We start from the raw sequence: 23,959 nt of genomic DNA on the forward strand, positions 1-23,959 counted from the left end.
TTTCATTTGACGTATTTGCAGAACACATAGGGAATCCCATTTGTTTAATTTTAATACAGTCTCTTAAGCTGGCCAAACCAATGATTCAATCAAAACTCTTTTTAAGCTCGAAATTCAAATTCACGTTCCCTTTTTAAACGTTCCAATTCTTTTTACATTTTCTCAGTTAAAGGCGTTAAAGAGGTTTGGTTGTATCTTCAAGAAAATTGTCAGTTATTGCTCCATGAGTTCTGCCAGAACTTCTTCCATTGAATTCCAGATTCTCCAGAATTCCACCAGAAAATTCTCTGAAAAAATAGTCAATGAATTGCCAACAGAATATCATCCTAATTAATATTTATTTATTTATTGATTTAACAAAAATTTGGAAGAGGGAAAAACCCCTTTGAGTGATTTCTATAAAAATCTTTTTCAAAGAGGCACAAAACCTCTTCATCTTTTCCAAAACGTTATAATATGAATATATAATCTATAGGCTCCAACGGACATAAACCATAACAGGGCCAAGTGCATGAATTTCCAGGAGAAACAACATCATATGGATAAAGGAGGGTCATCATGCAATTATGGTACTAATCTGAAAATAAACAAACAAAAAAAAAATGCACGAGTATCAAACAATATATGAAATTTCATCCTAATTAATAATTAAAAATTCTTTAAAGAATAACTGATGAAAGCGATGAGATTTCCACCAAATTATCTGAAGAACAATTTTCACAATCTTTTCAATTAACATCTTGGAAAAATATTTGCAAATTACAGCATTAGTTTCGCTTTAACCATTATTTCCAAAGATTTCTTTTAAAACTTTCTTATTCTTAAAATAAATATGACAGGAATTTTCAGCTAGGGCTTCCTTAGCCGAGTGGTTAGAGTCCGCGGCTACAAAGCAAAGCCATGCTGAAGGTGTCTGGGTTCGATTCCCAATGATCAATGTTGACACAGATTCTTAAACTAGAAGAGTTTTTTGACAACTTGTGAAAAAACGGTGCAAAAATACCGAGAAATAAAAAAGTTATCCCGATTCTAATTTTTTTTCTTGTGGAAAAAAATGAAGCTGCCGGTAGAGGAGTTAATAACTGTGGAAGTGCTCATAAGAACACTAAGCTGAGTAGCAGGCTCTGTCCCAGAAAGGACGTTAATGCCAAGAAGAAGAAGAAGAAGGATTTTCAGCAAATTTCTTCATAACTTTCCATCAAGGACTTCTAGGGAGATCCTGTTGAAAAAATATGTTTTATCGACTGGACGGAAAAAATATGTTTTATCTGCTAGCCGGAAACACGAGTGGAAATTTTGACAACTACTACTTACATAATATATACTTTGCAACTATATTAAATGGATTAATTGAAATTCAGAAACGTTACACGTCTTCTCAGTGAGAATCGAGCTCATGATTCTTAATTTTGTCATCCCATATCGTTTACATGGTAAAATTTGCTTGTGTTGAAGAAAAACAAACCACACGAGAAATGTTTTTTTTTTTTGACATTTGTCAACTCTACAAAATCTTACCAATTTGGTAAGACATAGAGAGAAATTTCTGATTTAATTTATTGTCTCAATTTGATTAGGAATTTTTGACTAACGGTGGCCAGCATTGCAGCAAAATTCAATGTTGAAATATTTAGTAGCGAACCAGCAAAGTATTGCATGGATTTTCAGAGTTTTCATTCTTTTTTTCAAATAACTGAGTAAAAATGTGAATCACTGTAGACTTTTTGAAGAAATTAGTGTCAGTATTTGTTTTGGAACTGCGGTGTAATTTTCTAAAGGGGTAATTTTAAGGTGATTATAAAACGAAGCCAAACTTTGAATTTTCAAATGCACAAGACTGGGGAATCTGACAACAGTTCGCGATGAAAATCAATCAAATTACTTGCTTGCTGGTGGTGACCAATGGATTCAATTACAACGGGGAGCGCTGTTTGGTTCTCAAGTCTTGTGCTGTTGAAAATTTGAGGAGTGGCGTTGTTCTATACTCACCTTAAGGGAACTTTTCGTTAAAAATATCGATGGGATTTTGAGAGAACCAGCGAATTTTGTGAAACTAATTAAGTGAAACTAGTTGAAATTATTAGCAGGAATACAGAAAGGTTTTCTGGGGCCTTCCTTAGCCGAGCGATTAGAGTCCGCGGCTACAAAGCAAAGCCATGCTGAAGGTGTCTGGGTTCCATTCCCGGTCGGTCCAGGATCTTTTCGTAATGGAAATTTCCTTGACTGCCCTGAGGATAGAGTAGGCAAAGAAAGCTCTCAGTTAATAACTGTGGAAGTGCTTATAAGAACACTATGCTGAGCAGCCGGCTCTGTGCCAGTGGGGGACGTTAATGCCAAGAAGAAAAAGAAGAAGAAGAAAATGAAGAAGAAGAACAGAAAGGTTTTCCTGGCAGAAATTATTGTAGAACACTTTGAACCGTATTTGTTGAAATCCTTAAAAAAGGTATGAATCCTGATTTTCTGATTGAACTCCGCAGACAACCAGAAATCGCAAAGAATTTACGTAAAAACACACGCACAATACGATAAAGAAAATCGTTTCTCGCATTGAACGGTATTTCCTGATTTCATCAATGCATTTTTTTGTTAGGCCGAAAAGGTTATTTGGCCGAAATTGATTGAAAGGTCTAATACTATCATGAATCGCAAGCCAATCCTATATGCATTTTAATCAAAATTGGTTTCTAATGCTCTTTCAGCTGCACGAATGCGATAATAAGACTTGATCCAAAAAAAATAGAAAATAAAGGCAAGTCGAATTGTCCTACAATAATAAGTAATCGAATACCAGTCCCACTAACGATTCCCGCGTTGTGTAACACAAAAATGAACCCTGTTTGGATCATCTTTACACTTTTCTCAATTGGTGGATTCAGATTTGAACATGTTCCAAACCTCTAGATTGTTTTGAATATTCGTATGGAAAACAAGTTTTAAACTTTACAGCTCATTTCCTCAATGCCTACTTTTTTCAAATGGGACTGACTTACTTCACGGCAGAAAAGGTCTGAAGGAAGCAAGATCCGCAGTTTTTTCGTTCAAACTCAACGAAATTTACACGAAAATTTGTTCACTGTATTCTATTCTTCAACTGAAACGCAGTGAATACATTTTCATCAAATAATTCTTAGGTTTCAACATAAAAACTGTTCTGGAAGTTTAGATGATTACGATGGTATGACGGATCATTGAACGTCAAGGACGAATGGATTTGTAGGCCGAATAGGTTATTCGGTTTTTCGTCAAATTTTACTACATTATAGTGACCAGCGAAAAAAGATCATTTGACCATTTTCCATACAAAGTGACCAAGTTTGATGGCTTGGATATTGGCTTCTAGAACCTTTATATTCACAGTATTTTGATCACTCACTTTAAAGTTATCGCAAATGCCCGATTTTGTAAAAAATGCATTTTTATTAATTTTGAACTAATTTTGAAACGAAAGGATTTAAAGCAATATACCCTTCGACAAAAATGTTTGATAAAACAAAAAAAAAACAAGTATATAGAACGAATTATTTCTATGAAATTCATACTTTTCGAAATATATCAAAACCAAACATTGACATTTCTTTCATTATGGGACATTTGCGATAACTTCAAAGTGTGTGATCAAAAAGGTGTGAGTTTTTACTGCACAAATTTCAAGTTATTTCCTAGTGGCGATAGAAATTTCAGATCAATCAGAGCTCAAGGGGTCAAGATCCAAGTTTCCAAACTTGGCCATTTTGTATGAAAAACGGCAAGTTGTTTTTTTTTTTTCGACAGGCATACTTTGAAGCTCACAGTATCCAGTGTTGAATAAATAATAACCTTTATTTATAAGAGGGAAAAAACACTGATAAACATGTTAGCCATTTGAAACAGTAGTTTGTATTTTTCACCTCAACAAGTTTTTTTTTTGTTTATTTAACCTAACGGCATGCTTTCGAAGCAAGTTTTTTGTAGATATTTTCTGATTTCATCAGTGTGTTTCATTTCGTTCTGTATACATGTTCAAAGTTAGTCAAATGAATGCGTCGCAGCTGTCAATCACTAATTGAGTAGCATAAGGTTACGGACTAGTTTGTAATAAAGTCTGTACCTGCACATTGTATGCCATTTTTCATCATATAAAATATTTTCGTCATAATTTCGTAATACGTACAATCTGGTTGTCTTGGGCTTGGAGACCTTTTTCAATGTACCCCCAGGTAAATAGGGTGCCGGTACCAATGGCTGTGAATGTACCAGTAGATTGGATTATGGAATGAAACGTATTTTTTATTAAGTATGTTTTATTTTTTTTTTCATTGGCACCCTGTATCGAAATAAAATTTAATGTCGTTCAAAAAATTTCAGAAGGTTTTAGAACATACAAGAATTGTGAGTTTTTGGAGGGGGCTATAGGATTCTATCCCTCCGGGTCCCCTCTATTGCTACGCCCATGCACATCCACCATCCAGCCCATCACAATGCGGACTATGACGAAGATGAATGACGACACGGGGTGGCGATTTTGATGATGGGAAGGATTTTCCACAAGGAAATCCCGACGCGCGGGCATAAGAAAAGCCTCCTCCTGGCCTAGCGATGAGAAGAGGCAGACAAACGAGCAACGAACCAACCAGCATCAGGCTTGCGTGCGAAAAACACTGGAACCCTTTTACAGTCGGCGATGATGTATTGTTATCTCGCCCGGAGGCAGCAACAAAAGTGTCTTCGCTGTCGAGCGACGAAGCGATGCTGGATGGCTGCAGCGGGGGTGGTTACTTTGGGATTTTGTTTGCCCGAAAGGGGGGCTGGGTGTGGCTGTGTGGAATTATAATTTTTGATGTTCTTATGCGCGAACAATGAAAAGACGTTGATGTAAAGGAATCCCACCCGAGCGCTCCTAGTTGGAGGTGTCATTCCAATTTGATTGTCGTGCTGAGTTTTGAGAAACCTGTAGGCATGGGTGATTATAACGTGTGAATTGTTTGTCACTTTTCATTAGATGTTTATTGTGTTATGAAGGGTTTATGAGAAGCACGGATGCGTTCTGAATTTAGTATTACTGGAACACTTCTCAGCATTTGGTTCTAACAAACCCCAACTACGTTTTTATAATGCACCCAAATATTTTTTTAATATTTATTTGAAGCAATATAACTGTTTTATACGATGTATTCATAATTTCTGGAAGGGTCTGTAAATTTCTGCTCCACATTACTCTGGCTGTGACTGAAAAACCGGCTCAATGCAACCAGACTACATATCTCCCTTTTTGCAAAACGGAAACGAGTGTGAAAATCGATTTCCTCTTATGAATTCGGTCATTTGAATCCGGCGCGATGCTCTGAAATTGTGCTCCCTCGAAGCACATTTTCCACTCTTGCACTTCTTCCCGCTCCTTTCCTGTTCCTACCTTGGTACTTGAAGCAATGAAGTCCTTTCACTACAAGTGTAACCACTTCAGGCAGATGGAGATGTTCTCACCGTAGGTGTTGGCTCACAAAATCTAACTCATTAGAGCCTGGGTACACGTGCATCAAAACCCACCGTCTTTTTCCACTTCGGTAGATCTGCTGCTCTCATACACTTCTCAGAAACCCGTAACATGCAGCATTTCGTGACGGTAAACGCTACAGACTAAGAATATGCACATGGACGGGGGACTATGAGCCGTCTAGTCCGCATTCAATTCGAGGGCACATATGTAGTATGGCATGCGGCCATTCCGGCCGCCCGACCATTTGCTCAAGTTTGCCCCGAAGAGATTTTCCCCAATTTTCCAATTGTTACGTTGATCACATCATTGTTAGTGGGTGCTATTTATACGATAGGGGGATAATCAAAAGGCCCCGAGGCCCTATCATGTGAAGGCAGCCAAAATAATATAAAAAATTTAAAATTGTTTCTGCTTTACAATCTTTAAAATGGTGATTATAACTTTCTTCATAAAATCTGAAGTGATAAGGTTTTGTGATATATTTCAGCATCAAAGTGAATATGATAGTTGTAGCAGTGCTGTAGGTATCATATGAGTTGTTTCCATATAAAACATTATTCAAACATTTAACGTCTTTTGTCATAAATATTGTGAGAAAAGTATGGGAGATGGGATTTTCACTTTGTTATTATTATTTGAACCACCCTACTGCCCCATTCGTCCTGCATCGTCGCATATAGGTAGGTGCTTCGCACCAGTGTTGCAAAACCCGGAGCAGGACCAAACTGATAAGGACACGGGATATTTTATTATTGAATTATTGGCATCGATTGCTTTCGGTTTGATTATTTTCCATTTATTGCCGTACCTGCGCTGCAGAGCCTGCAAACCCGGTCATTGCGGTACATCCGAGGGACATGATTGCTTTCGGAACCGCTCATTAGTCGATATCCATACAGAATGTAGTGGCAAACGAGCTTGGAATTAAGCATTTTAGGTTGTTTTTTGATTCGCTAAGATAAGCATTGCGAGGAAATTCTGGGGGAAACGGCCATGGCCTTGAGTGGTGATTGAATTTTCATTTTGGGGCTCGTTATGATTCGAACATTTTTTCATGACCTTCGACCTATGTCACACGATGAAGTTACAGCCTACATAAGGATTCTGTTTCCAATCAGTTGATAATAAACAATTCATTAATTGGACCGGGGATGCTAAAGTTCAAATTATAATTATTTTTCATGAAACTTCATACTTAACAGCTGCCAGGACAACGTTTATCGCCCACCCCTCTCATGTATGTCTGTCTGCATATCGGTCATGATGCACACACACCGTGTTGAATTAATGATGGAACAAAGTTGCAGAACGCATTTGGGGGCTGTTTTATTGGAATTGCATTCGAATAAATTAATCATTGACAAGTTTTGGATCGAGTTTCGGTTTCGGAAGCATAGTGGTGGGAAGTACGGTTGTTTTAATTCATTTGAAAACTGTCTTTTTAACACTTGATTCCAACGTGTGGGCTTGTGTACTGTCAGAACATATTCAGAGAACTCATTGGGATTGTTGAAGCCATATCGGTTGGAGCTATGATTGTATGTTAAAACTCAAGAGTAATCAATAAACCAAGATTATTTACATATGTTTACCGTGATATCTCACAGTCCCATAGTTACGTATTTTTTGTTCCAATTTCACTTTATTTTTCCAAACCAATATAAACCTGTTACAAATTTTGATATTGATATCTAAAAGTGATATTGACTTTAAGCTATAAAGAGATAAAAGATCTTAAAATGATATCTAACTTTTATTCCTGGGACAGTATTAGAATATCACATTAAACTTTTGTAGGATCTAATCAATAGCAGCGAGCTATTAATAGAATCTGACAACATCTAATTGCACACAAGTTTTTCAGTTGATCGCTAATCAGAATTCGCCCAGTTCGTCTTCGTCCATGCAATTTTGATGAAAAGGTGCAAAGTGCAGTGGCGATTCCCTAACTTCAAACAGGCTAACCTCCACGAATATAAATTATTGAATTTCAGCAACAAATTTGCATGTATTGAGTAGAAATTTGTTATAAAAGACGATTTCAGTAATAAACTTTTTGATTTAAAATCTAAATTTGCCGAAATAGTCATTTTTAGAGTCGTAGAACAGGTAAAAAGTTAGGGTACGAATCGCCACTGGCAAAGTGGATAATTGAACTGAAATTGAATATCGAAATAATTGAATTTTTGCAGTGCAAGTGGAAAACCCATAACAGCTTTCACGAAATTACGCTTGGGAAATGAATCTATATTGTAGGAACGTTTGAATCAGTGATGCATTTGAACGCGTTCAGTTCGCGTTCCAGTTCATTTTGTTGAACGCAGCGATCAAGTAGGCTTGAACATTGAGCAGTTTAAAAATATGAACCCGTGCGAGCCGAAAAATGAACGCGATCAGTTTTGACTGATTTACGACAAAATCTTGGTCAATTTTGTGTTTTTGATATGCATAATATCGAGGGCTGTATGATTTCTATATTCGCAATAAATTACAGCAATTGATAGATTCATTTCTCAAGTGGAAGCTTCAATCATTATTGTGAACTGAACGGGCCGTTCTTGAGCAACGGCAAGCTCTTGCTCGTAAGTTCATTGACTACTACCTTCAAGTGCAAATTTGGCTCGGAATCCGTTCAATTTTTGGCTCGCGTTCAGTTTAAAATGCACCACTGGTTTGAATATCCACCCTACTGGAGCATTTCAAGTTTGATACGACGAATATTAGCGCATACAATGAAGTAGAGCAAAACCTTAGGGCTCAAAATTTCCAGGAATAAAATTTTGATATTATCTTTAGATCTGACCATCAAAACGTAAGCTAAAAAGAGGTTTCTCAAGCAATTTTTATTCTTTACAGAAAAGTTTCCCGCATGCTGCTTCTGATATTTTTATTTATTTTCTCATTGTGACGATATGTGATGTGATATAAACCCACCAACAGTGCAGAACTTGCCATGTCGTACGGTTCCTCTTAATAGCAGGAACAAGGAGCTGGACTATACAGGGTGATTACTATTTTCTGTCAGTAAAGTAAATGATCATAGATAAAATGTGTATGTATGAATGTTAAATTCCAGTATACATCCTGTGTTGTGCATCTATAATATTTGTATTGACTAAGTAAAGATTAAATCTGTTTTCATTTACCTTAGTTTTAAGTCATATGTGTTCTTTTAAAGGCATTACACCTAGCAGGCACGTTTTCCACAAATAGGGTAAGTGTACCAGTTATGGACATAATGGTTCCCTATTTCGCCATACGTTAATTTTATAGTTTTCAATTTTTTTATTGTTTTATGTGTTTTAGCAGTTATATATCAGTTATGTCTTCACGTTTAACTATTCAAAAACAATCTAAATGTGAATATTTTCGAAATTTCACATATGGCCAAATAGGGAACCACTATGGCCATAACTGGTACACTTTCTCTAGTTACCACAATCTTTTAGACTTACTAGGGAATAGCATAAGACAGATTATGGAGAATTTCAGCAAAAAAATGTTTTTTGGTTAAAATATACACGGAGAAAAAAGAATTATCCAGTCAATCATTTTTGCTGGTAGATCAATAATATTTTACATTGGATTTCAGTCAACCATACATTGAAATTGATTCAGCAATATCTATGGTTGGTTTAACTATTTTGTATGATTGGTTCAACTACACTAAATAATTGTATCAACCATAGATATGATTGACTCAATATTAATATACAATCATGACAATCGTATTATTGATGATGTTGTGTTGTCAAACCCGGCATGAATCTTTTTTATCGACATTGCAAAAATGCGACAAAATGAAAAAAATGTATGGGAGCAGGAATACAAACCACTATCTTGAGAGTGAGAGCGTATTAACGTACATTTACTCCAACATCGCTTGTTGGTGAACAATGGTTTTTTGCGGTACAGCTCATAACGTTTCAAGATAATAATGTGCAGAAAGCGGATTCAACAATAATATAAGTTATGTCAATCGTGCAAGAATTCTCTGCGTGTATGCTTTTGAATAATGTGCGTGTTAACTGTAATGCATGTGGCTGGAAATTGAGGAAAATAAAAAAAAATACGTTATCTAAGTATAGTTATAAATGTCCAAAACTACTGGTATTCACTGGTAATTAAAATCCAAACAACCATCTTTTTCTATGATTTATATTACTGACAGAAAATAGTAACCACCCTGTAAGTATTAAGGGCCAAAATGGAGTGTGGGCCCATAAGCATTAAGACCTTTGCGCAATCCACTTCAGGGGTAGAGAATCTCCTTCCAACCGAATGATCATATTATACGATTCAACAAAACGCAATATATATAAGGACATCTGTCTGGTGATTTGTAACAAAATATTGCCTACAGTATAGCCCATATAAAAATGCTAAAATCGTCATATCATGTTTTATGGTAGTTTTTATAAGGAAAATGTGAACGAAACATAAATGTTATTAATTATTTGTATTGTTTAATCTGTTTAAACTTAGTTGTTCGCTTTGTTCGTGATTTTTATCTGTTACTTTCACCGCACTAACTTCCTTCTGTTATCTTGAAAATTCAAAGTTTGAAGAATTTTGTTCATTTAAATGTTGATACAGTCAGGTCTCCTATTAGACACATGGTTGGGGGGCGTAATAGGAATCTGCGTTATAGGAGACCCAGGGCTTATGGGATTTCATCACTTTGGGGGTGTTGTTGAATATCTCGTATGCCAAAAGAGATAGCACAGTACTGTCTTCGGCGAAGTTTCAGTGCTAAGTACGATCTACCTTTAGGAGTTGAGGATCATCCTTTTAGTTGAGAACTTGGCCGGTAGGGGCGCTTTTTCTGATTTGCACTATATGAACCATGAGGGATAAGAATGCACGATTTTGTAACATATGATATCTCTAGATCCTGATGTTTTGGAAGGTTGGTGTCTTCGGAAGAGTTGTTCAGTAGCTCAAGAGCTGACATGCGGTGGTCATTCTGATACGGAATTACGCCACCAGGCGGCGCTAGTGGGCATGGAATTTTTGTTTTGCGGATAGCTCAGTTGCCTGACCACTTAGAAAGATGGCGTCTTCGGCAAAGTTGTTCAGTATCACAAGGGCTAACATTATTTGAGCCGAAAGTTTCGAAATTTTGCCACTAGGCGGCGCTAGTGACCAAAGAATTTTTGTTTCGCGGATAGCTTAGTTGCCTGACCACTTAGAAAGATAGCGTCTTCGGCAAAGTTGCTCAGTATCACAAGGACTAACATTATTTGAGCCGAAAGTTTCGAAATTTTGCCACTAGGCGGCGCTAGTGAGCAAAGCATTTTTGTTTCGCGGATATCTCAGTTGCCTGACCACTTAGCAAGATGGCGTCTTCGGCAAAGTTGCTCAATATCACATGGGGTAACATTATTTGAGCCGGAAGTTTCAAAATTTTGCCACTAGGCGGCGCTAGTGAGCAAAGCATTTTTGTTTCGCGGATAGCTCAGTTGCCTGACCACTTAGAAAGATGGCGTCTTCGGCAAAGTTGTTCAGTATCACAAGGGCTAACATTATTTGAGCCGAAAGTTTCGAAATTTTGCCACTAGGCGGCGCTAGTGAGCAAAGAATTTTTGTTTCGCGGATATCTCAGTTGCCTGACCACTTAGCAAGATGGCGTCTTCGGCAAAGTTGCTCAATATCACATGGGGTAACATTATTTGAGCCGGAAGTTTCGAAATTTTGCCACTAGGCGGCGCTAGTGAGCAAAGCATTTTTGTTTCGCGGATAGCTCAGTTGCCTGACCACTTAGAAAGATGGCGTCTTCGGCAAAGTTGCTCAGTATCACAAGGGGTAACATTATTTGAGCCGGAAGTTTCGAAATTTTGCCACTAGGCGGCGCTAGTGAGCAAAGAATTTTTGTTTCGCGCATAGCTCAGTAGCCTGACCACTTAGAAAGATGGCGTCTTCGGCAAAGTTGCTCAGTATCACAAGGGCTAACATTATTTGAGCCGAAAGTTTCGAAATTTTGCCACTAGGCGGCGCTAGTGAGCAAAGAATTTTTGTTTCGCGCATAGCTCAGTAGCCTGACCACTTAGAAAGATGGCGTCTTTAGCAAAGTTGCTCAGTATCACAAGGGCTAACATTATTTAAGCCGAAAGTTTCGAAATTTTGCCAGTAGGTAGCGCTAATGAGCAACGAATTTTTGTTTCGCGGATAGCTCAGTAGCCTGACCACTTAGAAAGATGGCGTCTTCGGCAAAGTTGCTCAGTATCACAAGGGTTAACATTATGTGAGCCGAAAGTTTCGAAATTTTGCCACTAGGCGGCGCTAGTGAGCAAAGAATTTCTGTTTCGCGGATAGCTCAGTTGCCTGACCACTTAGAACGATGGCGTCTAAAAAATTTCGAAACTACCTCTACATAGTAGTTTATTCAATTCTACGAACTTTTGTCGAACACGGTTTAATGATTGGAGCAAGTTTAAACATAGTTTGGTTGAGGTTTGTGCTTCAAGGTTCTAGAAAATCACTAGTTTTGGGGAGTGTTCTCCCTGAAAAACATACCTGTATGAAAATTTTGGATTCTGATTTTCCAGAACATGATGACTATGCATTTCTAAAACTCAATCCCGTTTAAAGATACCTTCTATCTTACGAAAATAAATTGTAAAAATAGGTTATTAGGAAACACATTCGTAAATCCGCAGTAGGTGAGCCAAGAACACCACCATGAGCTACAAGGAATGTAAAAAATGAACACGTTAGCACTGCTTTTTCTCAGTCGATGATAATGATTGTTTTCAAATCGTTCTGAATGGTCAGTGAAATACGATCAAAACAATCATCACTCGGAAAGAAAAAGCAATGCTAACTTGTTCAATTCATTCATTCGACGGTACATGTGTCATGCACGATTTAACTATCGTCAGGTTGGGATGGGTTGTTCGATCTTTGAGCATTTTTTGTAATTTATTTCCTAAAGCAACATGTAAGCTGTTAATGGTTAATGATTTCATAGATTTATTATGTTTGTTTCCTGTTGACAAACGCCTGGAAAAATAATGCCATTTTATGTTTTTTATAGCATACATATTTAGAAAACCGTGATTTCTGGGTACCGTGGAGAACAAATCTCGATCAAACAATGTTTAAACTTAATTTAATTTTATTGGCGTGTTTGACAAAATACTGCTTGACCGGAAGATTTCCAGACTTTTTTTAAATATGAACAGGTCTACTGATGATTGTTCCTAATTCATGACACAATTTCGAACTGAAGAAAATCAGTTGGTATTGCACTGATGCATCTGAAAATGAATAAGCATACTTTCTGCATGTCAGCGTATATAGTGATACTTTTCCGATCGATTTTTCACATCGAAATTGCGAGCTGCTATGTCAACTTGGCTGCCAAAACGAATGACAGGCTACTTAGTCTTAAGAAAATCTTTAAGGTTCATTTCATGAGAAATTAGATTTATTGCCACAATCGCTGTAAAATAACAAAAAATGATCTAAAGGAATAATTTAAGTAAGTTCAACAAAATGTGTGTTGTGAAAAAAAAAATCGTAAAAACAGACGATTGAAAATAGGTTTTGAAAAAAAAGTAAGAGGTTGTTTCCGAGATACGACCGCCAAGTTGACGTTGGATAACGTTAGCCTCTTTTATTTCCTGGTTTGAGACCGTCATGAACTTATGAAAGATTTGTACTGCTAAAAATCTAATCAATTTTCACACTATTTGTTGCATGTCGATTTTGACGTATTATGGTCGGACATTGTGTGTTATAATTTGTTTGGTTCAGTTAACACTTCAACACCGATAGGTCCACGTATGATTAACTAAGATTGGTTGCTTTAGTGGGTTCCGAATCCAGGTTGAGGTTGAGGTACTTGTCCATGAAGTCCGCGAACTCCATGTTCTTTTTTTGCTCATATCGATATTGAAGTTGTCTGTCACGATGGTTGGCATGGTCTCCTTTTGATGCTCGAAGAAGTTCCACGCCATAAAGAACTTCTTCTGCTTCGTCGTGGTATCCGGGAAAATGTGCCTCTACATATATCAGTAGTGCCAGACAATTCTTTATAGTGATCTCACCATAATCATCTGAAAAGCCCAGCTATACATCATAACAGGTGCAAATATTAATGCAACCTGCAGGGAATCAACGGTGTTTGTCGTATATATTGTCCAATTGTGTGTGATGAAGTTTTTTTTTGTGTTAAGTAATGTTTATTTCTATGAAAATAATGTAAAATTCAAAAATCATGTACGGTGTAGTATTGACAAACATCCATAAACTTCTAGTTCTAAACAAGGATTCGATCATGATATTAACCTGAAAGTTTGTAAGGATGCTTAAAATATATCCCCGAGCTCGATTTCATCTTCTAAACTCGTACCAATTAGCCAACCGTATGATTAAATAATTAAATTCATGTTAGATGTCAGGGAAAATTTCTTAGGAAGTTACGTACATTTTGGCGTTTTCATTGCAATTCTTGAAATTAACTATTCATTATTTCTTTAAATATTGCATTATCAGGAATTTTGCAAGCATATTCGGATTCAGCTCATATTCATTATATAGAGTCGTTTCAAAAAATAACAATAATCGCATTAACAACACCTCGAAATGGGATTCCCCGATTTTTTATTTGACGGATGATTTTTAGCCCCAAAAACAGATTTGATAGAAAATTTTGGCACATGAGCCAAAGAGGCTGATCGTCGTACTTATTTTCCTGCATTTAGATGTTTGGCATTTTTAACATTATAGAAAACAGACAAGAAAAACCATGAAAAATGTTCAATTTCTCCCGAAGATACGGTACATGTAAACTTCGAAACGTCAAAACCTTATAACAGCCAGAAAAATGTGCTTTTCTATGGATAATAAGACATGCCTCGATATTTACGCATTTATCTATAGTTTAGTCATGGAAATCAATAGTTTTCATTGTTGGAGTAGATTCGTAGAAAGATTTCCAATCGATTGGTGCAAGAATCTAGAAAATCTATCCGGGCATTAGTAAGTTATTAACAGTCAAAATCTAACCACTTTTCGTGACGCGAGCGATTCTTCGTTTTTCGAAATTGTACCCCAGTATGTTGCCGTAAGACGTTATCCAACGTCAAAAAATCTGGCCGTTTGGATACAAACATGATACTATAAAAAGAACATCTATATGATTATTGATGGAATTCCTCGAATAACTTGTCTAATTATTTGAAGAAATCCTCAAAGGAATCCCTGCAAAAAAAATCAAGAATTATTCCTTGAAACTCTAGAAAAATGTCTGGCGAATGTTGAAATCGATACCTAGAAACTAATTATAGTTTGTTAACAAAACTTATGAAAGAATCAATAAAGCAATCACAAGTATTCCTGGAGAAACTCCATAACAAAAGCGTCGCATGGGGCTTCTTTTGGCACTTTTTAGAGAGTTTTATGCTTCAGAAAACTATAATTCCATCAAGTTTGTCATCACAATTTTGTTATTGACGGAAATAACATTCCATCAAATTATGATCAAAATTCAACCATAAAATAAAAAGTTGTAGTTACACGTATTTATTCCTGAATTTTTCGAAACATAACTGCTCCCGTAGAGGCCTGAGTGAAAGGAACAAAAACTAAAGCTCTCATCACTTAGCGAAGGTTAGCCCTTGAGCTACTTAACAACAACTATCTCCGAAAAACTAAAGTTTCATGCTCACTAGCGCCACCAGGTGGTAAAATCTCGGATATCTTGATTCAAATAATGTTAGCCCTTGAGTTACTGAACAACTCTTCCGAAGAGACCAACCTTCTAAATTATCAGGATCTAGAGATAGCATATGTTGCAGTATTGCATTTTTATTCCTTAAGGTTCATATGGTACAAGCTATATAAAGCGCTTCTAGCGGCAAAGTTCTCAACTTCTAAAGATAGATCGTAGTGAGTACTGAAATTTATCTAAAAACAGTACTGTGCTATTTCTTAAAATATTCAGCAACACCCCCGAATCGATGAAATCCCATAAGCCCTGGGTCTCCCATAACACGAATTTCTATAACGCTCCCCCAACCATGCGTTTAATGGGAGACCTGACTGTATATATCAAGCCAAGGGGCGGGACAGCCTACTGATCTTGAGGTAGATCATGAGTTGCTTTTGAGCAACTCAGAGTAACTCGATTTGCTCGGCTTCATGTGGACATAGCAACCATAAGTGTTTGGTTGTTTGTTTCACAGAGAAAAAAAATCATATCGTGTCATAGGTATGCGGCAGGAATTCCTTATCCGAGGTCTAGTTTTAAATTAAAAACTGGAATCGAACACTTTCTTTAAGTTTTGCGTGTGAAGTTTAACAAATAGGTACTGGGGCAAAAGTGATAAAGATTATAATTGCCCATTGAGCTATTTATTTGCATTACATCTTCCTCAACCCGAAACGAACCTCGTAACGTTTATGTTGCAGAGTGGGGCGGCTTCGTCAGTCATGTATTGCAAGGATTATCCTTGCACCATCGCGTTAAAGCAAAACTACAGTAAGAAACATATATGCATGTAGATAATTTGTTCTTAAACGAATCAAAAATGTGGCAAAAATTGCCTTCGATTTTGGGGGGCGTTTAATCACTTATTTGATTTAAAAGAGTTGCTGTATTCACTCTTAAAATATGGCGTAGTGTACATAAATAGGTATTTTTACGAAGGCCATGATTCTCAGGACTAGGCTAAAACTAGTAAGAGGTTAAGGTAAAAAAATTACAGGCACATTCCAAATCTTCCAGAGCACAAATCTGAAAAACCAGAAAGGCAGTCCTCTCAAGCTGAAAATTGTATCGATTGATAATCATCAGCAAGTGACCAACGATCAGAATTTCTGCTTGAACGGCTATCTAATTCCCTACATTTGAGCTTTTGAAATTTAGAGGTTTGATTCATGTTTACTTTGAATTAGGCAAATATATCTTCCAGTCTAATATTTCCCATCTCTCGAACTTTTTCACAACTGGTATGATGGCCTTTTCTCGCAACATTCTGAACTAACATCGCAGAAAAAACTGTCCTATCCTACATTTGTAAAACTCGATCACAGCAAAACTGACATCTGACTGAATTTGCGGCTTTCTGAGCAAAAGTGAGTTACCGTCAAACGGGGCTTCTTTTGACATTATTTCCACATTCTTTAACTTTGAGGATTTGTAACTCTTAGAATTATGGATAGATGTTGATAATTTTTGCCTATATTTAAGTTGTATATGTACGTAACAAATGTGCAAAATATGAGGCAAATCCATCAAGAAATAACAAAAATGCTTGAATAGCGAAAAAAGTGTGTCCTTCAAGACAAAAAAGGGGCTACTTTGGACATTTTCACGATTTGCTAATGAAATGATTTTTCCTTATAACTTTCAAACTGATTCAATAGATTGTCATCCACTGTGATGTTATGGAACGTTTTTCATTGATAAACTTAATGTAGAAAATTGCAAAGCTAGAATCAATTACACATATATAACAAATTTCAACGAAACATGCCATTCACTATTCTCAGTTTGCAGTGTGAAACTTAAATTTTCAACTTCCTCTTAAATGGAACTATCAGTTACGAATGCTTGATTTTCAAGTTAACATAAACGAACGACGTAACTACTAGGTACTACGATGATAAATGAGTTATGTACAAAAACTCTTTTTCTTCTATTCTTACTGTTACATGAACGATATGTTGAAGGATCACATTAATACCGGTAACTAATTTAATACCAGTAAGTTATTTTCATTAAAAACGCAATCTATGAAGTAAAGTTTAGCAAGATCGTAAAGAAGTAAGTTTGCTTTTGTAATATGCTTTTAGCTTCTTAGCAGTTTAGAGCTGGCTTAAGAGTAGTTTAATTTAGGCATTTGAAGGGTGCAACTGTTCTGTACTACAATTTCATGTAAAATATGACGAAAAATAGTTTTTTAGAGATTATGTTGTGAATTTGGCATTGGTACATATTGAAATATATGTGTTTTATATCTATTCACTTTTACAAACATTTATTTTATATTTTTATGTTGTAAAATACACAAACCAAAACATTATAATAAAATAAAAGTCGCAAAAATAAGACCTTTGATAAATTATTTTAATAAAACAACAATTTTAAGCAAAAAAAAATCACAAGATTTTCATGAAACATGACGATTTGATAGTTTTGTGATGCTCCCAATAAGTTTCCAAGACATGGGTAAAATTCAAACAATGTTTGTATAGCCAATGTTTTATACCTTGTGAATATTTATTCGGGCTTTTTTGAAATGTGTTCTTGTTTATCCTGTTATTGTTGATGTTGTGCCAAGAAAAAATCATGCCTAGCGGTAGAGCATATATTGGTTAATAAAAGTGCTGAAGACACAAAATAGCTCAGATTAATATTTACGCTGCTAATAAATACAAAAGGTGAATGTCCAAAGTAGCCCCTGGAATCAAAAGTAGCCCCGTACGACGGTACTCAGAGTTGCTCGATGCGCATAGCCTGCTCAGAGCAAAGCTGTCCTCCCCCTAGTATCAAGCTTCTTGAAATTCATTTTTATGAACTATAGTGTTTGATATCTACGTTTCGAGAATTAAAACGGATTAGAATCCAACAAACCTATAACTGGTTCATCCGGGCATTTAGTCTGAGTGGCCAATTCCGGTACATTCTAAGCGGTCTAAAATTCTACATTTATAGTGTTGAATATGCGATCTTAATGATTTATGAAAATTAAAATGATTGTCATAGTAAATCAGCAAAAATAATTTGGCATGTCCTAAAGAATAGCCCTTTTTACCCGACCTGACCCAGTGACTCACCAAAATAACTCCAGCCAAAGGAACATGCCCGCATTCCTCTGATCAGTTTTAGAAACTAGATATGTGTACGAGTGTACTGACAAAAATATTGGAATTCGTTGAGTATTCGCTAAACGATGTGAGTTCTAGTATTTCTCCTTACACTCAGGTCTATACGGGTTAATTTTCCAATCAGCTAATTTTATTCAATAAACTCTGCTGATTGTTCTGTCAAACTTGGTTATTATGGTCTACCCCACATTTTCTCCCAGCCAATATGAATCGAAATTCCAATAGAATACTTCAATTTCTCGCGCACTTCACCTATTCCCAAATGTTACTGCCGCACTACAACAGGGCACTTGTCCCATAAAGATCCATACTTTATTGCGTTGTGTATGTTGAGGTTGTGATATCCGTGTTTGTCGCGCGCTCTGTGGCCGCTTGCCGGTGTCAAAAAAGGCTCCCTCTGGGTTCTGATATTTGCCACTCTACCTAGTTTCCAGCTATCATCGCATGGCCAAAATTGCCTGTCGTCATGCTCGTTGTTACTATTTCCATGTTACGGTTCCAGCTCATTGGCTGTTTCTAACATTAGCCATTGGTGACGACGACGACGACAACGATGGCAGCGACCGTGTTGCGGCTTAGCCACTCGACTATTGAAATCGCTTCAAATCGATGGATTCCTACTACATACAAAGGGCACTAAATGGCCGAGTCCGAAAATTTATTGCTCCCGCCACCCACACGGCTCGGGGCACTGCATTGACGGGTCCATGGGCGAAGCCAGAAATCTTTGCTAAGTGGCGTCGAAGATCCTGCTGAAATGCTTATAAACCTGTAGAAATTTCTTGGGAGTAATCTTGTGAATTTTTACGGATTTATTGAAACATCCTGCAAAATTCTTATAAAATTTTGTGTAGGTTTTTACACAATCATAACGACACGTAATTGAGACCTGTATAAAATCTCAAGAGTATTCAAATGATTTCTCGATGAGTATTTGGTAATATACTTCATAAATTTTTAATAAGATACTTGGCGAACTCTTTATAAGACCCAATATTCGAGGTACCAAAAATGGCCATATGAAATATCAGTATATCTTTGTTGACTCGTAGCTTCTGAATACCTTTACACTGAAAATATATATTGTTTTATATTACGAAATCGTTCGTTTGAACTACGAAATTATTCGTTGTTTTCTGCAACGAAACAGTTTCGTAAAATGTATGCAACCAGCTTCGTAATATGATTCAAGCTCGAAATCAAAACAAACAATGATTGTTATAAATGTACTAAACATTTCGTAATCGAAATTCGTTTGTTTCGTATTCAGAACGAACATTTATACGCGCTTCTTCTTACCTCCCTCGGCTGCGGTCGTGTCATGTTGTATTTTACGAAATGTGTCTACGAAACCTTTCGTTGCAGAAAACAACGAATGAATTCGTATATTGAACGATCAGTTTCGTAATACTAAACAATTCGTAATACAGTGGGATTCCGTTTTTGGTAACAAAGTTGAAATTTTCAGTTGCCAAAAATGGAACCGTGCCAAAATCGGAACCCATATTTCAAAATTTGTACTTCAACTGTTGGTTTTGAAAACATCATTACAATGTTCATACATCATCTTTATGGAATCATAAGGCATCGAGACTTCGAAAGGGTTCACGAAACATTTTTCCGAAGGCTTATACTATGCTATGAATCTATAGCTCCGTAATGTTAATTCTGGCAAACGTTTTTTTACATGAAATAGTTTTAAATTGAGCTTGATATGTGTTTTACATATACCTTATGCAATGAACTGAAATTTACAGGATCCTGTTATGAAGCCTCAAGAACCTGATAGGAATCTTCAGGTTCTCGTAAGAAATCTACAGAAAAACGCTTGAGCTCTGAAACATCTTGCCATTCATCCGTAAGATCTCGCATGGAGTACTTAGGATCTTGCTAAGGATTTTGCTAGGAGTTAGCATCTTGGGATTCCGCATATGTTGCTGAAAATGATCAAGTCTCCGTATTATTAGGCTACCACTAGCACACCTCAAATTCTCTGGAAACCTTTTCAAAATCCCCAAGCTTTCGCCGGAAATATTAAAAATACCACTAGAATTTCACATAATACCGCTTAAAATTAACAGGATGCCAAAGAGTTTATTAGGGCCAGATTTTGGACATAATCCCCCATAACCAATTATACATTCTAAGGATCCCTCAAGAAACCCTCAGTGTCCACTTGGAATCTGCAGATATCCTCATTAATTTGTTAAAATTTTTGACAAGTCCCCTAAGAACCAAGAATTCCCTAAGGATTCTCCAGGGTACAGTTAGGAAACTCATAGACTCAGCTCGTAAGGAACATTGTAATTATGTTGAGACCCGCATCCTTGATTAACAATCTTGTACATAATGCTGGATCACCTCTCAACAAATCTAACGCCCTACAGATTTTATAGAAAAGAGGGAACGTAACTTTAAATAGTTGACGCAGAAAGATCAATATATTGCTGTTTGCATTTGAAATGCAAATGTTGAGTAAACGTCCTCCAAATGCGGTAAAACAAAATAATCAAAAGACACCTAGCAACGATTACTTAAATCGACGCCGCCCTAGCAAGAAAAATCTATCTTAGACATCGCATTTCTTGTGAAAAGTCTTACCGCGTTTGGTGTTCCCGTATTTGATATTTGCATATCAAACGCACACAGCAATACACACCAATACCACAGACAAAAAGTTAAAACACTCTCAGTCGTATTTATCACACGCTTCAAAAATATTATTGAGAATGAATTGTAGTTTGGACTTTATTCACATTTGTCATGGTGCTGGTGGAATTCTTTAAAAATAATATACAATTTTACTACACGAACTCTTTTTATGGATTACATGTTGACATTTTTCCAATTCTCCAGAATAACGCAATTTATTTAATGAAATTTCTTAAAAGTTATTATACACGACATTTTGCCGTACATATTTGTATCTATTACTGCGGTGCGTGTTTACATGCGCAATGTATGTAAATTCATAATAATAAAGACAGTGAGCCAAAAAGATGAGATAAGATTTATGATTGTTACTATGTGTGAGTCATAGTTTTTTTTTTGTTGCTCTTATGTCGGTGCTTGTGCTTTGTTCAAACAAGCTGTTCCAAACCTGAAGAAAAGTGTTTTTATTGTACCATCTACTGGCAGACTTAAGTGGGCTGGTCACTCAATGCCTAAGAAAAGAGATTGGTCTCTAGTTGAGATACTGGTGGAGATTATTGGCCTCATGAAACGTTGCCAATGCATAATCAATGACCATCCTGAAGTAAATAAACGCGTACGCGAGTCCTTAGTAGTTGGTGAGATTTGAGAAAATATTGATGAAAATGGAGCTCTGGAATGTAATCAGGGCGGAATTGACATGCTATTCAAATGACTAAAGCAACAGACTCGATAATATTTACAAAAATTTACAAATTTTAATGGTGTTGAAAAATGTTGCCAAAAACGGATCCATTTTGTTGCCAAAATCGGGGGGTGACAAAAATGGAGCATGCCAAAAACGGAATCCCACTGTACAAACAACACAATAACGCACATCTACGAATTGTATATCGTACATCTCACGATAATTTCGTAAAGTCACTGAATCGCGAAATTCTGTCAAGTACAAATAATTCGTACAATGAATGAAAATAGCGTTATATGAACGAAATCTTGTTTTACGAATGGATTTTGGATAAAATACGAAGAGATGTTTTCAGTGTAAAAACTCGAAGCAAAGTAAAGAAAAATTATAAGAAACAAATTTCAAATATCTTATTACTCATTATCTAGGGTCAGACAATGCAGAATTCGTTTCCAATTGACTTTGAAGTAGCATAAAATGATGAACAGACTTTCATGATGTGTTGCGCACCATGCATATTGCGGAGAATCATAAGTTGTAGATATGCTGAATTTTCCCAGTATTCAATCCCTGTTTCCAAGTCGTTCGTCATTAACCTCCAACCCTCCTGATGGCAATCCAGGCTACACCCATGTGGCTGGCCTACTCTGCCACATCCGCACACATGTTGTAGCCCTACGCGAAAACGTAGCAATCGATGCTATTTTCCGTGAGCCCCGGAAAAATGACATTTTATCTCATTTCCTTTTTTGCTTTCTCTTGTTCTCGTTACAATTTCGCAGATGGTGTGTTCCTGAATAATCAATAACCATTGTTCTACGACGAGAACCCGAATCAGCCCATTCTTGAGCGAATCGTCGATATCTTGGAGTCAATAGTCACCCAAACCCCCCTTGATAGAAGTTCCACAGGAGAAACAGAATTAGCGCCGATACCGCCCGGAGAGAAGAAGAACAAGAAGACTGTGTTTTTACTGTTTGTGTGTCGTTGTTGTTGTTATCACTGTTTGAAGCCAACCTTAAGATCGTTTACAAGTGATATTTGAAGAAGCAAACGAATCGAAAGAGGTGCCCTGTTACAAGCGGTAGTGATAATAGGAAGGAGTTGTGTTTTTTCGGTGTATCTCCTAATTCCTGTTCCGAGTGCCGCATATTGTTACCAAAGTTAAGGAAGCCCCAGAGCTACGTAGTGAAAGAAGAGAAATATCCCTCAAATCCCTTTAAACGTCCCTTCGTATCCAGGAGGATCCCGTGCTACCTCCCGAGTAGGTGGTAGCCACCCGAATTATTCCGCTTTTCGACGACCCGACGACGACGACGAGTTCGTCGACCGAAGGAATCATTTCGTGCGTGTACCCGTTCCACCAACAAGCCGGCACAATTGAACCGTTCAAGCTGGCCACCCACATACACCCGACGGAGCCCTTGGCTGCCGCCCATCACGGAACGATGTCGATACCGAACCCTGCGGGACAGATAGACGGCGCACTGGCTGCGCCCAAGTACGGTACGCTCATTCCGAACCGGGTATTCGTCGGTGGTATCAGGTGAGTTCTATCAGGACTACTTATTTACTTCATTTAACAATAATTTCATTAGATCTTATAACTGATGATGATTGTGCTTTTTGATCAATCATTTAGTGGGTATTTATTATATCAGGGGTTTTCAACCTTCTTGGCTCGTGGAGCACTTTTTAAAATAAAACAATTGCGCGGAGCACCTGTTCCTCATCACTACATTGTTTGAAATCTGAACTTTTTACGACCTAAACTGCCGTGAATCGCAAGTCAGTCCCATCTACATTTTCGTCAAAATTGAGTTTAATTCAGTTTTCAACATATTTTCCAATGCTCTTTCAGCTCCACTCATAAGATAATATGATTTGTTCGGAAACAATAGGAAAAATAGCAAGTCAAATTGTCCCATAATGAAAAGTAACCGCATATCAGTCCCACTACAGATTTCCACCCCGTGTAACACAAAAAATAACCGTGTTTTTATCATCTCTATATTTTTCTCGAAAAGACATCGAAGTGAAAAGCAAATTGTGAAAGTTTCATTAAGATCTGATCATGTTTCAATCCTCTGGGATTTTTTTAATATTCGTATGGAAAACGAGTTTGAAAACTTCGCAGCCCATTATCTCAATGCCTACTTTTTACAGATGGGACTGACTTGCGATTCACGGCAGTAAAATCGACCTAAATCGAGCTAAAAACTTTCATAAATATGAAGATGATTTGAAGCCTAAACTCAATTTTTCAATAACACAAGTCTTGAAAACCAAAAATTCTAAATATGAAAACT

At 36.9% G+C, this 23,959-nt stretch overlaps 1 protein-coding gene across 8 annotated transcripts in view; it reads left to right on the plus strand.

Moving 5' to 3' along the window:
* The window catches only part of LOC5571818 (protein boule), a 160,806-nt gene that overhangs the window by 113,239 nt on the left and 23,608 nt on the right, over nucleotides 1-23,959 (plus strand). For all 8 annotated transcript variants that reach the window (XM_021841446.1, XM_021841438.1, XM_021841440.1 and 5 more), the window contains one exon: nucleotides 22,433-23,196. In XM_021841446.1, the coding sequence (XP_021697138.1) occupies nucleotides 23,099-23,196 (98 nt within the window). In that variant the 5' untranslated portion in view covers nucleotides 22,433-23,098. The remainder of the gene's footprint in view (nucleotides 1-22,432; nucleotides 23,197-23,959) is intronic.

This window comes from Aedes aegypti, chromosome 2 (assembly GCF_002204515.2).
Source record: "Aedes aegypti strain LVP_AGWG chromosome 2, AaegL5.0 Primary Assembly, whole genome shotgun sequence".
Classification (NCBI taxonomy): domain Eukaryota; kingdom Metazoa; phylum Arthropoda; class Insecta; order Diptera; family Culicidae; genus Aedes; species Aedes aegypti.